General features: G+C 40.0%; 1 protein-coding gene across 2 annotated transcripts in view; it reads right to left on the bottom strand.

The window, feature by feature from the left end:
• The window catches only part of CAMK4 (calcium/calmodulin dependent protein kinase IV), a 196,627-nt gene that overhangs the window by 5,776 nt on the left and 174,289 nt on the right, over positions 1-16,562 (bottom strand). For both annotated transcript variants that reach the window (XM_010987523.3, XM_031448795.2), the window contains 3 exons: positions 6,827-6,902; positions 3,400-3,526; positions 35-187 (listed from right to left, as the gene is read on the bottom strand). In XM_010987523.3, coding sequence (XP_010985825.1) covers positions 35-187; positions 3,400-3,526; positions 6,827-6,902 — 356 coding nt within the window. The remainder of the gene's footprint in view (positions 1-34; positions 188-3,399; positions 3,527-6,826; positions 6,903-16,562) is intronic.

The following is a 16,562-nucleotide window of genomic DNA, read 5'->3' as shown; positions in this document are numbered from 1 at the left end:
TTTTTTAAATAAAATGAAATAAATGCCATCTTACCTTCAGCTTGCGCCGGGCATTGAATTCTTGGAGCTTCTTTTGAGCCGTATCCATGTGTACAAAATTGGCTGCTTTACCTGTGACCCAGGGGTGCTGGAGAGCTTGGAAGGTAGTCAGCCTTTTCTTAGGATCCAACACAATTAATTTTCTGACCTGAAAAATAATAAAGAACCACAGACTTCTTAGGGAGATTTTTATGTTGACCGGGGCTTGCCCCTCATCGTGTGAACTTCTAGGTCTTATTCTATTTCCTTGGCAGTACACTAAATATACATTAAAAAAAAATTAAGCCCCAAGAGGTCACTTCAGGTAGCATTAGCTGAGGGAGTCTGAGAAGATGGTGGTGTGCACTACCTGAGAACCCCAACTGGCAGACAGCTTGACCGCAGAGGTCAAAGAAACAAGTCCTGCCTTGCCTATGGACTGGAAGTTCTTTGAAGGAGAACCAGCATCTGAATAATTCCAGGCTGCACTTCACATCACTCAGAATTCAGAACTTAAAATACATCTCAATGGAGATGGAATCGTTCATGCATCCATCATTCTATGGGGACTGAATGGCAAACGAAAGGGGTAGTATCATAGCCATTATGATTATACTATGATTCTATCATGAACTTCATAGCTCTCTCTAATCTCTTGAGGGTACCTGAAGACATAAGCCAAGAGCTGGAGTAAAAGCCTATTTAAAATCAAAGCAAAGGTGTCAGTGGCTTTGGGGTATGATTTGTTTAAAGGACTGAATTCAAACCAGTGCAGTCCATTCTGGGAGGTTTACCTTCTTGTAAGGATGAGCAGACAGTAAATTGTCAGGAAGATCAACAAACAAAATAATCCCCAGCCCTGGTCTCAGGAGGGGTGACCCGGAGTGGGGGTAGAGAATATCTGGATCAGGAGGCATGTTCAAATATAACTTGGTCAAGGTCTCTAATTACTTCTGTGACCTTAGATAAAAACCCACATATGAAGTGGGTAATATGGACGCCCTCCTGGGTCCTTTTTTCACATGACCTCATTTCCACCCAAATTCCTTTCTATATGCATTCTTAAGTGCACATAACATTTTAAAAATTCATGTAATCCTTTCCATAACCTTATTAATTAGTAACTGTTAGCTCCAATTCATATATGAGCAATGGAAGGAAGCTCAGGAAGATTTAATGACTTGTCTAAGGTCAGACAACTGGTAACTGGTGGAGGCTATACTCAAACTCAGGTCGGTCTTACCTTAGAGCCTGTCTCATGCACTACACCATACTGCCTCCAAGGTAGTCAGCCTCTCTGGGTTTCAGTCTGCCAATGTGTAAAATGAGGGGCTTTGGATGATTTAAGGCATAAGGTCTTTTCTAACTCTAATAACCTAAGAACTGAACACAGGTTAACAAAATCAGGCAAGTCGAATGAAGAATAAATACTTGGCTTTCCTTTCACTTTCTTTCTGTAGCATTTGCAAAGAAATGTGTGTGGGGGGTAGAGACGCTGAATTTGAAAAGGGTAGAGACATAAGACTGCTTAGGCTTAAACTCAGACAGGAGGTGGAGGGAGATAAGAAAGACTAAGAGAAAGAATGCATGGTAGTAAATACAAATCTGATAGGAGTCATAGCTATCATCTGTTGAACACATATACTAATAATTTTATGTAAATGATACCTAATCCTTACAACATCCTTGACAAGTAGGTATTTCCCTCTCATTTTCCAATTATCCGTTTCCTCTTTCTCATCAATACCATCCTCCTCTGCATGAAAATACAAAGAATTTACTGAAAGCTAGTATGTACCAAAAATTTCTAGATGTCATTTATTAATTTTTTATCCGAAGATACTGATGCACTGAATTATTGAGAAATTTGCTGAAGATCAGAGAGATCCAGTGAACTTGTCAAGTTTCAAACCCAAAGCCTTGCCATTATCCTATAGCTACGCTAATGAGGGACTGTAAGTCTGGCATGCTGGAAGGGAGAGTAAGGGAGAGTGATGTGAAACGTCACAAGAAAGGGTGACAGGCTCCAGATGAGCTAATGTTGTGTAGAGCTTGTTAAAGATTTTGGAGTTTATCCCCAGAGCCTGAAAGCAGGACAGTGACATGATGTGATTTACTTATAAGACCATTCCTTTGGACCCTGTGTGGAAAGGGTACTTGAGAAGGGCACAAGAAGAGGCCAGGAGACCAGACAGGAAGTTGTGGCTGTGGACCAGGAGAGGATGGGGCGAAGACTGGGACAGTTGTGGTGGAGGTGGAGAGAAGTGGACGGACCCAAGAGATGTTTAGAAGTGTGGGGCTTGACGTGAGGGAGGAGCTGGGATGACACATCCCCATATCACACCACTGCCTCTCTTCCCAGATACACTGGAAAAGCCTTGGCCTGTATGGAATCCATTTTCATGAAAGAACATGGATGGTAAGGAGGGAAAATGGTTAAGTGGTCTGGAAACCTGGATTCTTAGTTCTTAATAATGCCTTTTGCTGGGAAGCTGTGTGCACTTGGACAGTCATTTCTCTTCTCTGGGCTTTAGCACACTCTTCTTTAAAATGTGGGGAAGATTAGATGACTCCTAGACCCCTTGGAGATCTAACCTTCTATGATTCAAAAGTCGTCTTTTAGTTATTTCTGCATGGTTTTTCTCTAGAGGATTGATGGTAAATAGTTCACGCACATACTAGTATTCTTATTTTAGAATAGGTGAATCAACTCCCCAGAGTGGGAGTGTTTCTTGAATGCAAACAAACTTCAAGTTTCCTGAAGTGAGAAGCCAAATGAAACAAACAAAAAAACCCAAACAAAATGTACAATGTAACTGGTTTATAATGCCAATCATGCATGATGGGGCTAGTTTTATTACCAGGATATTTTAGTAAGTTTGTAGTATTTCAAGAAGCAATGTTGTTTTATTCAAAGTATAACTAATCTAGGTGATAACAAGCCATTTTAAAACAGAATTCTTCTGCATAAGTTATGTTTGGATTCACCCAGCATAGCTGTCTTCATAAGCAAGGCTCTACACTGACTAGGTGGTTAAAACTCATTAATTAATATGGCAGTAATTTATAATTTGTGATGATTCGGCTAGAGATAAATACATCTGTTTTTCATTATCTATAAGGAAAATGCACTAATGTGCATTGTTTTCATTAAAAGTATTTTGCAATTAAAAGGAAATAAGATAGTAAGAAGGGCAAATTTAAAAAATGGCACTGTCCATTAATTCTTTAAAAATGCATGTATGACTGAAGCATTGTGCTGTACACTAGAAACTGACATAACATTGTAAACTGACTATATACCTCAATACAAAAAAAAAGAAAAAAATGAATGTAAGGATTTTATTTCATTTTGTTAAATTTTATTTCCATCACACTTACCAAATCCTTGGCATTTAGAGATACTTCATCCCACCAGGGGGAGATAAAGTAATATTCACAATTAAGAATTCTCCTGAACATAAACTGATCACCTCTTTCATCATAGAATGGTTCAAATCCACAAAGTCTAGAGGGACAAAATACAGAGAATAAAATATTTTTAGAAGCCTAAGTACATTTCATCAATTTTCTGCAGAAATTCAAGACTGTCCTTTTTCACAGCTTCCTGTTATCAAGGTAAGTCTGCTCAGCACAAGTATGTAATGGTCCCGTTAACAGTTCACTTTTGATTGCATATACACACAATCATGTCTTCAGGAAGTAAGAACAGACACAAAGCCAATTTAAGATTTCTATAAAAAATTATAATCATATTAATAATTATGACACAAAACAACAACAATAATAGCTAACACTACTAGAGGTGCCATGCTATAGCGCTATTTCCATGGATTTTTTTTTTCACCAGGAATTAAGAAGACAGACAGATTGATTAGAGTTCCAATTTACTACAAAATGGAAAAGTTAGGATTCGAGAATAAAAAAGTGAAAAGGTGGAAAGAAAAGTTTTTAGTCATTTTTACTCAGACTTATTCACTGACTTCTTCCACAGAGGTAAATAAAATATTAGATTTCCATTCTATTCCAGTTTGAATTTGAGAATGAACAAAGATAGGCGCTGACACTATTGTCAGGGAATGGCCTCTTAGAACTTACCGCGGTGAGCACATGCAGCCAGCAGAGCTGAGCAGCCTAGCGTTACCTCGACCTTGTGTATGACCCTCACTTTTGCACATCTCAAAGACATCTCACTATGTTCACCTTCATCTTTCACCACGGGTCTGCGTGAAAATGTATGAGAAAAGTGGGAGAAAAGAAACAGAGAGAACCACCTCTGGCATCCTAAAGAGAGAGGAGAAAAGCGAGTCACCAGTCTCTGACCACCAAACCTCCAAAGTTTATAGGTGGGTGGAGGTTCTGAAATCACTAGAGACCAAAAGGGAACTATAAAAATATCCCTGCTAGGGCATGTGCTGCATTTGAAAAAGAATGAAGGAAAAAGAATGAACAAATTACAGAACATTTTCCTAAATTCTTCCTTCAAACTGGCCAGGCTGGTGCAGAGCATGAAATGTTCCAGTACAGCCTAACGCAGTGGGTTTCTAGGAAGAAGCAATTTCTCATGTCCCTTTCTTTGCTCAGGAAACGTCCCATTGGGAGAGTCTCTGTATCTCTCAAATGTTCTGGAGTCAGGCAGGAAAAGGCAAGGCTTAGGGAGGGCTGAGTGTCCCCCCTCTCCCCGCACAGCCACACCACAGAGAATCCTGTTCCAGCCTAAGGTGAGATGGGAGCGTACGTCCACACCTTACCAAGGAGGCAGCTCAGTCTCACCTGGCCCTCCTCTGCCCTCACATCACTAGAAAATTACAGCCTATTGTTGGCTAGTCGTAGAGAAATCAGCCAACTCTCCAGGCTTAGTTTAGGGAACTCTTATGTTTCCCCTTTCAGAAATGTAGAGAGAAAAATGACAGTTCAGAAGGTACAGTACTCAAATGCCTTTCTTTCATCTAAATCATGTCAGCAAATCTGTGCACTGGTGACAGAGGTAAAAAGTTTATGTCATCAGTCTGAAATGCCAAAAATGGAAGAAAGGTGACACAGAGCAGCACACTTGTGTACACACACACAGAGAGTAAGAAAACCTTTCAGAAATGGAAATATTTGAATGCTGACAATGGCCGTTTAGGAGAATATTAGGATTAAAAAGGCCTGAAGTGTGATTGTACTACACAGGGTAGCTCCAAGCCATTGGGCAGAATCGTAGTGTTGAAAACTGAAGGAGAGAATTTGAATCTCTGACTTGACCTGATTATCATTCTGACCTGAGAACTGTAGTAGTTGCTTTTGTCTGTGGGGACAAAGGGTTTAGGGGTAAAAGAGAGAGGGACCAGAATTCCTGTGAGAAACAACAAAATGGCCTCCATTTCCAACAGAGATAGACTACTGTTATCCTTAGAAATAGCAAGGTCATAGCACAAAATAGCCTGGCAGAACTCTTAATAATAATGAAAGAGGTACATAAGCCCAACAGCACAATCCACTGGGGGAAATGTTCCAGTGAACCTCGACTAGTGGACTTCATCCATTATTAATGAACTACAGATTAAATAAAAAGTCCCCAGGTTTAGGGGCTGACAAAAGTTAGATCAGAACTAAATTAATGAAACCAAACCAAACCTCTGAATTGTGTTCTCCCAAAATTCATATATTGAAGCCCTAACCCCCAATCTGATGGTATTTGGAGATGGGCCTTTGGCAGGTAATTAGGGTTAGATGAGGTCATGAGATGGGATTAGTGCCCTTCTAAGAAGAGATATCAGAGAACTTGCTTCCTCTGTCTGCCATGTGGGGACACAGTGAAAAGGTGGCTGTCTGCAAGCCAGGAAGAGAGCTCTCACCATAACCTGACCTACTGGCACCCTGACCCTGAACTTTCAGCCTCCAGAACTACGTAAGGACGTTTCTGTTGTTTAAGCCACCCACTCTGTGGTATACTGTTATAGCAGCCTGAACGGACTGGTTCCCTTTCTTTCACACTCTTTAAATATCTTTACAGATTCAATATTCTAGATTCCAACAATTAAGTCTGCAGTACCCTCTAACTAGCAACCAAATCTACCTGCTTTGAATTAAACTTTGGAGCTCACTGATATCTTGCTTTCATAGCTGTTCAATAGCAATCTTCCTCCCCAGACACTCCATCATTCTTGCTTATTTCTCTCATATTTGTCTGCAATTCCATCATCTCTTTAGCAAATTTCCTGAAACCCCTTGTTTATTAGTAGACAGGGGCTCAGGAATGGAGTTGGGGATATCAGAGAGTGAGAGATTTAGCTCATTTTTTTTCTACCAGAGAAAAGGTTTCTCTGAGTTTAGGGCATTAAACTAAAGGTCCCTGACAAGTTAACAGAGATAGGAAACAAAAATGACAGGCAAAATTCATCTGAAACATTCCTGGTAAGAAATACACCTGTTTGAGATTGCTTCAGAGATCAAATAGGAATTTGTCCTCTAAAAAGGAATAATACTCATCATTTTGATGAGATGAAAATAAGTAAGTGCAAGTTTAATATGTGGACTTGAGTTTCATGCTCATTATCAAATAATTATTCCCCCAAATCTGCTATACAATGCATAGCAGAATGAGACACAGAAAAGCCCTAGACAATGTTCTGGATCCAAGAAAATTGCAGAATAAAAAGCAATGATCATTTTCACAAGATCCTATCACTAACTACATTTAGAATGTCATAGAAAATCACAAAAAGTCAAAAAGAAATCTTGCTTTTTATGAGAAGTATGAGTACCTTGAAAATATTACAGTAAAGGCAAACAGTATGCATAGAGATTGCTCTTCTTCACTTACAAGATGTAGGTGATTATTCCTACAGACCACATGTCCACCTCAGGTCCATAGGCACAGCCTCTAAGAATCTCAGGTGCTGCAGAAGGAGAGAAAATTGCGTTAAATTAGAGTTTATATTCAATATTCACATTTTAATAATAGTTTCAAAACATTTTTTTAACCAATCTTCTCTCCCCAAAACAAAATATGAGGCTACAAATTCTTACGTCTATTTTAGTGGGAGAGATTATAGTCTCTCTGTGTTTGGGTACATAAAAACAAAGTTATTAACTTTAATAGTCTGCATCAGAACATCATGATATTGCTCAAATCAGAGAGATAGAGCTATATCTCTGCTACAAAGGGAGCTTTGTACGTAGAAAAGAAAGAAATCAAAGTTTAGCATAGTAAGGGGAAAAGGGATAATTACGCTGCCTGAGGCACAGGGTGTCCATGAGTGTGTGTGTTCAACAGCAAGCAGGGGAGGGACCAGTGGAGAAGGGAGGGGGACTGGAAAGTCTCTAGTACTGGAAGGTTGGAATAGGGGCTTGAGTGGTGGGTGGGTGGTGCTGGCACATATCCTGGTACTGAGAACTACATGTAGGTCCCCAGAGAGCAGCTGACCCTAGTCAGTTTGGGATTACGCACTGAGAAAGGGCCTTCCCTATGTGCGATGAGGCTGCTCCTATTAGCCCTGCCACCACTGTGAAAATGGAAAGTCTTCTCAGCCATGAAACGACTTGGTAGCATAGAATAGTAAGATCTTCCATGTTTTTATTACCTTAGTGCTGTGAAAATAGAGAATTAACTGGGTCTAACTGTCTGCACAGAGAATTGGAGATGTTGCTTGTTTGCCTAACTAACAAAGGAAGAGAAGGAGAAGTGGGAGCTCTACCCTCTATGCAGAAATAGGGCTCAGGTTTAGAGCCCGGAGTGGCCCTTTTCTACTTTGAACAATAGTGCTGTAGGTGTCAGCGGGGTCTCTGAGGAAGGAGCTGACTGACAAATGCTGAGGGTTCCTTGAGGGAGGCCTTGGGGACAGGCGCACCACACTCCTCCTTCCCAAGGTGGGCAGAAAAGCAGGTGAACTGGATCCCTGTCCATGCAGCCTGGGAATGTCATACTCAGTATAGACTGTCAAAGTGAGCTCCGTAAGGAAGCTGTCCTCGTGGGACCTGGATTTAATTTACAGGAAGGAACACAATGGATTTTCCACTGAGGTCTTCCCTTACTATCCTCCATCCTTTCCCCATACTATCCTCCATCCTTTCCCCATACTATCCTCCATCCTTTTTCAATCAGAATATTCTCTTCCCTGTAGAAACTGTTATATAAAATATAGGAGATAAAGAGCCTGTACAGTGAAATGAGAGTGAGCATTCTAAGCACTCTGAGCAGCAATTCAGCAAGACGCACCCTTTGAGGAAATGTATCTGGGGCCAAGAAGCATTTCTCATCTATAGGCAAATTATTCCTAGAAAAGGTTCCTTTTCAGATTTAATTAACATAATTAAGAAAAACGCACGCTCAAAGCCAACACCATTCTCTCTGTGAGGTTAGTTTTTATTTCCAGGGCCATCTGTTCTCCACAGACAGATCCTTTGGGCCTCAACAGCCTCTGCACTGAACTCCCCCTCACAAATGCTTTGCTCATCACAGTGCAAAGGGAACTCAGGTTAGGCTGCCACTTTCAGGAGAGCTGCTACGGTCAGGGGGCTGAATGCATGCGTTTTTGGCATGGACAGTTAGTACCGTGTGCTTTTGCCCACTCTAGGTCTCCACATCAGAGAAGTGCTATCAGGTCATTCACTCACATTTAAACATAAATACTGAAATACATTGGGGAGAATCTTATATTTTCTAGGTCTTGGTTTTCACCTCTAAAATCTAAGTGAATTGAACTAGCTAATTTCCAAGTTTACTTTGAGTTTTAACTCGCACGCTGCTGTGATATAAGTAAAGGGATGGTTACTGAGAGTTTGAGCAGGAAGAGAGGACACGCACTCTACCTGCAGAACCTGCTGCATTCCCATCCCTCCTATCTGAGCGCCTGCTGGGTCTGCTCCCTGTGGGGACCTATCCTGTGGGCTCCAGTGAAATCAAACCTCCCATCCTCTGCCGTCCAGAGGTCAGTGTGCTGTCTTGAAGGTCAGGTGCTTTCTGGCCATCCTCCATGGCTCCCAGGCTAAGGGTCCCAAATGAAGTGAATACCACAGTACAAAATCCTTTTGGAATCCACTTTAGAGGGCATTTGGGTTTCTTACCTGACATGGCAATATCTGATCTCCCTTCACAGCACTGTGTGCAACCTTACTCTTCAGAGGCAATTTATTTCCTTATAAGGCATTATGCTGTAACGTGAATAATACTGGTGGTGTGAAAAGCTAGACTTTCCACAGTGAGGCTAACTGAGACAAAAGGAATATAGAACATTTTTGCCCTCTGCAATGAATTTCTCTTAAAAAGAATTTTTTAAAATAAATTTATCATATTTACTAATCATAATACAAAATTTGGATGAAACAAGCTCTAAACATGCTATTAGATTCCCATTCACAGCACCCTTTGAATATTTCCAATCACTAGTTAATACGACCTTGACTTCAGAACTGGCAGAACACACTCTTATAATCTATCTGAATCTTCTCCAAGAGCCAAAAGCTTTTCTAGAATAAATTTCAGGCCCTGGCATGCTAGCACTTTAAGTCTCCTAGGTATCAAATGTCCTTGCAGGTAATTCTATGGATTCATGATTTTCTTAGAATGAGAAATAGTTGACTACTTCCAATTTAGGTCAAGAAAAAACATCAACTAGTCCATCTTTTAGTGCTTTAAGCACTCCTGGCTGTCCTTCATACCTTTTCACACCTCACTGCCAAAACGATCAAACAAAAAAACAAAATGGGGGAGGGGACAAAAACATTTCAAGGTGTAATACGATTTTTTAAAAATGTATTTTAAATGATTCAGAATCATCTTTTCTGAAATAGTCAATAACTATTTATTGACTTTACTGGCTGTCTTCTAAGTGGGTCCAGGTTTTCTGCCACTTCCTAAAGTTACATTATCATTCATGCTATTGCTCATTAAATACTAAATGCTACAGAGCTCCCAGGATACCTCACACTCCAGTATCCAATACAGAACAATTTTGGTAAATGGTCTTGGAACTGCCAAGATACTTACCTTTTTAAAAAGCAGTTTTAACTGAATATAAAAACTATATAAAAATTCAAACTTCAATTATGATATTTATTCATCAACATACCACTTAGACCTCAGAGTGCTGATTTTTAAATAAGATCATGGTACCATTAAAACATCTAGAGATTGAAGGTCCATATAAAGATTGAGATGAACGCCATTTTATTGAATAAAATCACTGTAACTGGAAATGGTTCTAAAATAATTCTTATCAATTATGGCCTGTGACACCTTTATAGGGACCATTAGTGCTAGGTTTTCCCTCTTTTCCTAAAGCCCCAGGGGAAAAGCAGAGGGATAATTTTGGTCATGGATTGTACCTCCATTTCGTCAATGCCCTAGATGAGCTTTACAACCTCTTCCTACCTTGGCAGGTAAAACTACAGAGCAGCATTCATTGTTAGAAGACTTCTTTAAACTACTGTTAACTGTTTTGAGAAAGACAAACACAAGGGAGACTGAAGCAAATGAAATCAACAGGTTCATCCATTCACTCATTAAATAAATCATGAATTATTTGTTAAACACCTCCTGTACGACAGGCACTGTCATGTAGTGGTGCGGGGAATAATAGGGAGTTACAGGGAACAAGTCTCCACCATCACAGTGTTTACAGTGTTTACAGTTTGGTGGGGGAGGTAGATCAAGAAAACCATGTGAAGAAATGTGCAAGTGGTAACTGGAAGCGCTTGGAGGAAGAGTCTCTCATAGAGGGTTGACCTGGTCAGAAAGATCAAGAAAGGTGGTCAGAGAAAGTAAAGTTCAAACAGATGTGAAAGATCTAGAGAAGTTAACCAGGCAAAGGGGGAGAGGTGGTGGTTGAGGAAAGAGAGAAGAGAGTTGTGAGTGGAGAAAGCACGTGAAGAGACTTGTGGCAGGAAGGAGTAAGGGGCACTTGGAACTAGACAAGTTGGTGTGGGTGGAGCACAGCTGGTGTGCAGTGAGGCCCGGGTGTGATCAGCGCCTGGGAGGCAGGTCCAGGCCAGACTGCGGATTCCATTAGGTCAGGGGTTTTGTCTGTATTCTCTCCTATAATTTCATTTTAACCATTCAAAACATACGGGAAATATAGCCAATATTTTATAACAACTACAAATGGAGTATAATCTATAAAAATTTTCATTTGTTATATTACACACCTGAAACTAATATAATATTGTCAATCTACCTCAATTTTCAAAAAATGGAAAAAAAATCTATTTTCATCTCAAAGTCTGAACCTGACTTTACAGAACTACTCCCCCTTTCACAGCTGAGGGAAAAACACTGGGGCTTTCACTGTAGAGGCTTATTTTGAATTCAGAGTTTTCTTGAGGCCACAAAAATCCATGGCATCTTTACCAAAGCATCTAGAAATCTCTCTAAATTTTGCTGCAGGGGAGTGAGCAGCATGGTAAGGATGAGGGAGAGGGATTTTCTGCCAGAAGCAGAAGAGCAGTGTTTGGAAATTCTCTGTCCCTTCTGGGTTCCTAACTTGTCCTGGGAGCACAAAGGAGAAGAATGCCTTCAGGGCAGCCTCCTGTAGGCGGCAGCAGTGCCCACAGCTGGGAAGACTCCAAGCTGGTGCTTAGCATCTGTATCATATGTGGTCCTTTGTTACGGTGTCACATACATTTGGCAAGTATGGGGCACAACCGTTTTAACTTTGTCGAGTGCAATTTCTGCTTTGACAACAGAGAAGACAGGCAATGTCCCAGTGCAGCATGCTAAGTGTTATAACAAAGGTGTGGAATGGATCAGGCAGGGAAACAGCTGAGATGCTTCCAGAAGGGGTTGCCTCTAGCTAGGAGCAGCCTTGTCACTTACTACAATGGATCTCAGACACTGTTAATTCTATACCTTCCATGCTGTGGAAGGCTGGGAAGGACCAAAGAGGCATTTGAAGCCTCTGTCACTTTAGTTATTTATGACTTGTTAGTGTAGAGCAAGAAAAGAGTTTGAAGGATGTTTTGAGACACAGGTGATAGGCTGCTTCATGTTCTAACGCATCCTTTCTGTTTTCCTTTGTTCTTGATCTTTTACACTACAAATATCAGTCAATCCAACTCTCACTTAATGTTTTTCATTTTAGCTCTTGAAAAAGTCTTCCTTATCACATGAATTGTATGATATATCTCCTTGTACAAATCTTATAAATGGGTGAAGAAAGAGCCTGTTTATTATCCTCACTTCACTTTTTATTTTTTAAATGATACCCTGAAGAGAAAACCAAATATTTGAGAACACTTCATGCTTTTAGAAGAGGAAAAAAGAAACACGGCTTATTATTACCCTATGAAAGTTTCATTTCTATGAAATTCACTTTTCTATGATTCCATTGAGCCCTCCCATCTTGGAGGAATCACTATTTGTTCCAAATATTTAATTAGACTGTGTCTCCTGGTCACTTTAAAACTGTGAAGGATGCTGGCCCCAGGGACAGCAAAGGAATATTAACTGTTGACAAGCTGCCTTCCTGTTTTTGTGGGAAAAGGTAGAGTATAAATAAATAAACCTAACTGATCCTAATATTCACATTTTATAAGAATTTCTTTTTGTATAAGGAGCAGCAGCTAAAAAGTAATGAACTTAGCATTCAAACTGTCTCATGTGTTAAGTACAGCAACACTGTTTTTTTCTAAAGGAGCTACACAGCTTACTGGTAATTATCAGTAATAATTCTTTGAAACTTTTTATGTTTATTTTATGCATATCCTTTCTGTAGCAAACATTATAAATGGAACATGTTGTGGGTGTTCAAGGCCCAAATAATACATTTTAAGCAAGTCTTCTACCCACTTGCCATCAATCACCTCTCCCTTTTGACCTCTTTTCCTCCCTTCATTCCACCCTCACATATGTAATAATAGAGCTGACTCCTTACAGAACTGTAAGTTCTCCAGCACAGTTGGTTCTCTTCTTGAAGTAGTCTCTTACAGTTACAAGGAAGTGGGCACAAAAAATGATTTTGTGATATGGAGACCCAGAAGTTGAAGATTACCAGTACATTAAAAGACTGTCTCTAAACCAAAGGGAGTATGAGAAATGAGGGGCTGATGCTGGTGACAATCTGTTTAGATACAATTTTATCAGTCATGTCAGGCCAAAATATACTTGATTAACTTTGATTTAACTAAAGTGGTTGACATCATCCTCAACTTAGTTTACATATATAGAACATACACACAGCTTTTGCGGTCGTATCATTTAATACATATGGTGATGCAGAAATTTGCAGGACTCTTCATCCCCTCCCCTCACTGATAGCCCTGAATCCCGAGAGATGAGTCAGTCAGGTTTTGTGACCATTTCCCAAGCCAGAGAGGCAGCCCCTTACACTGCTGACAGCTTTAGATGTTAGAATATTGTTTGGTGTATTGAGCCCTGAATCTGTGCCTTAAAACATCTACTCATAATTAATAATTCTGTCTTGTGGAGCTGCTTCTACTATTTGACGGTCTAAGAATGATAAGGTGGTTTCTCTCTTCTCTCTGGCCTCCTAATGGTGATGTTGCCCAGGGGTCAGTCTGGGTCTTTTTCTTTCTGCCTTGGTGATGCTGGATAGTCTCATGACTTTAAATAGCATCTATGTGCTGATAATGTCCGTATTTCTAACAACAGCCATGCCCTTGCTCCTGAACTTCAGATACACCCTTCTGCCCATGTATCACTTCCACCTGGATGGCTAACAGGCATCTCAAAATCAACAAGCTCTAAATCTATTGCTTCAAAAGTCTTCCACTCTCAGTGAGTATTAGCTATATCCTTCCAGCTGCAGCTCTGACCCCTGCTATCCTTACCTGCTATTTTCCCCTTTCGTCGCTGCGCTCCAACCAACCAACCAGCCTCCTTGCTGGCCAGGCGTGTTCCTGCCTCAGGGTTGGTGTGCCCTGTCCCCTTTCCCAACTCTATATTCTTCCATAGAAATAATCACCTCTTTTTATATAATTAACACATTTATTTTATTTATTGTTTGTCTTCTCCCACTAAAATGTACCATCTTTAAAGAAGAAAAATTTTTCCACTGCTACATCTCTAGTACCTTGAGCAGTGCCTGGTGCATGATAGGAGTTTAATAAATATTCATTAAATGAAAATGGACTAAAGTAAGAATACCCTTTATTTAGGTCAGTACCAGACCAACAAAAAGACCCCAAGAGACTTATTTTCCTCTAGATTTAAAACTTCCAAGACAGTTTAAAATAAGCCTGCAGTCAACCTGCAGCGTCCTGCCCCCTGCAAGGTCAAGAACAAGTTGTGCTACACCTTTCCTCACCACTCCTCCATCTGTCCCCAGCCTCACTTTGCCCTTCTCCTGGCCCTTGTTCATTTGGATCAGGCACTGCAAGCCTGCCTGGGACAACCCTATGATGGCCTGGGGACACAGCCCGTTCAGGAAGAGGAGATGGATCTGGGCACCCTTCACCAACCTGCTTGGCATTCTCTGATTTCTTCTTTTTGCTTTCTCTGCTGCCTTCCTGTTGTCAACAAGCCCCAAGGGCTCATGTACACACCCCAGCCCATTGAGGAGAAAGTTACAGGCAGTGCAGATGACATTTTACTATATATTTATTTCATCCATTTTTTTTAAAGTTCATTGCAAGAAGAAAGTCATCCTTGTTTTAATTAGTTCTCAGGCAAGACCATCCCTACTTGATTAGATTACCAATGTAATTTGATAACGTTATTATTTCATCTTAGCTATTTAGTTCTCTAGAAATGAACAAAAACATAAAACTATTCTAAAACCTTGTATTTTAGACCATTAGATTTACTTATTTCATCTCATTTAAATTTTCCAACATTTTTCATAGTAATGTGTGTTCATGTAGACAGAAATCTCTTCTGACTGTAGACTGTGGAAAAATTATAATTTTACTATAGTGAATGTAGTAGGTTATTTCGTTAAAACACAGTAATGTGGGCAATAAGGCAGGATTATCCCTATAATGATGGGACCCTGGCAAATGTCGAGAGGAAATAAATTCTTGACAGCTTCTGGACCCTGAAAATGGAATTTGGATAAACAAACAGCTAAGAATATATAATATGAACACAGTTTAATTAAGCTTATGAATAAATTAGATAATTGGCTTTAGACAGAAAAATTCTTTTATCGTTGGAAGAATCGTCTTCCATACTGGCTTCTTTTCTGCTCTAACAGCTTGTACTTTTTTTCTGTGATTGGCATGGGTAGGTTTGAACCCACAGACTTCAAGCCTTAAATATCTGAACGACTTAAGACATTTTGGAAGCAATACTGCATAGTTACATTGTAGCACATTTATCAGGAACCATGACCCAATCGATTTTTTTTCCTTGAGATCTATTTCTTTGTCCAATAAGATTATGAGAATTTCTTCAATGTTGAACACTCTTTGGACTATTTCAGAACACTAGACATTGATTCCACTTAACCAGATCACAAATTTTAGTTTTCTGGCCTGCAGTTTAGTTTCAATTGGGTACACTTCCAAGGAAATAATGAATATTTCCTTAAACACCTAGCATCTGTAATCTTTCTTTTGCGATTCACTTATAGGCGAATGCTCTGTTATTAACAGCCTGAGGCAAAGGTTCTATAAATGAGACTGAATGGGTAGCTTTCCTTTTTTTAATTTCCTGACAAATGACAGATGGTATAATATAAACACCTACTCCCTCAAGAGATGTAACTGAAAAATCCTTCTATTCAAGGTGGAAACTAGACCCAGTGTACACAAGGATAATTGTTCAGGATGTAATCGCCCTTACATCAAGCGAGCAAGCAGGCTCAGCCCTCTCCTCTGTCAATTATATGGCGGACACTGCTCCAAGTTCAGTCTCTGTGTAAAGTTATGCTTTCCATAACATGACAATGACTCCTACCAGTCCTGTAGTCCTACCATTTTCAACTCATTCCATAAATGGACAGTTCCCTCCCCACCTAATTATTCTCAGAAGGCTACATGACAAAGTGATGACAGTACTTGTATGTGGTGAGGAAAGAAAGGGCTCGAACTGAGGGGCATCCTCAAAGGGGGCTTCAGCCTTTCCTATAAATGGTCTATTTGTTTATAAGACAGATGAACAGAAATATTATTATACTAAATTAAAAAAAATTAAAACCCTGCATCTTTCCTCTGTTCTAGATCACCCACTTCCGGTGCCCTGGTGTTACTGGGGCTTCTGTTTTTCCCTAACTCAGCTTTTCCAGTGCTTCTGTGTTACTGTACAAAGGGGTGCCTTAACATCCTGCCCCTTCCTCTGCTCCCACTTGGAGGTAATATTCCAGTGTATTTATTACCTTTGGACCAAGAGTATGCATGCATATATATGTCTGTTTATATATAATTTGAACCTTGCTCTTTAAACACATCAAACTTACTTATTTTTGATTTCCAAGCCTGATCAGCCCATATAATAGTAATTCCACACATAAGTTTAGCACTTCAGAGTTCACACAGCACTTTTATTTTCTCTCTCAGTCCCCACCCCTGCCCCAGCTTCCATGCTGCTTTCTCCTCATTTTCATATAATACAGCAAATTACTTCTTCCTAGTGAGCCTCTACCTATAGCAGAGGAGGATGGATT

Source organism: Camelus dromedarius, chromosome 3, assembly GCF_036321535.1.
Source record: "Camelus dromedarius isolate mCamDro1 chromosome 3, mCamDro1.pat, whole genome shotgun sequence".
Taxonomy (NCBI): Eukaryota; Metazoa; Chordata; class Mammalia; order Artiodactyla; family Camelidae; genus Camelus; species Camelus dromedarius.
This window is presented reverse-complemented; position numbering and strand designations above follow the sequence as displayed.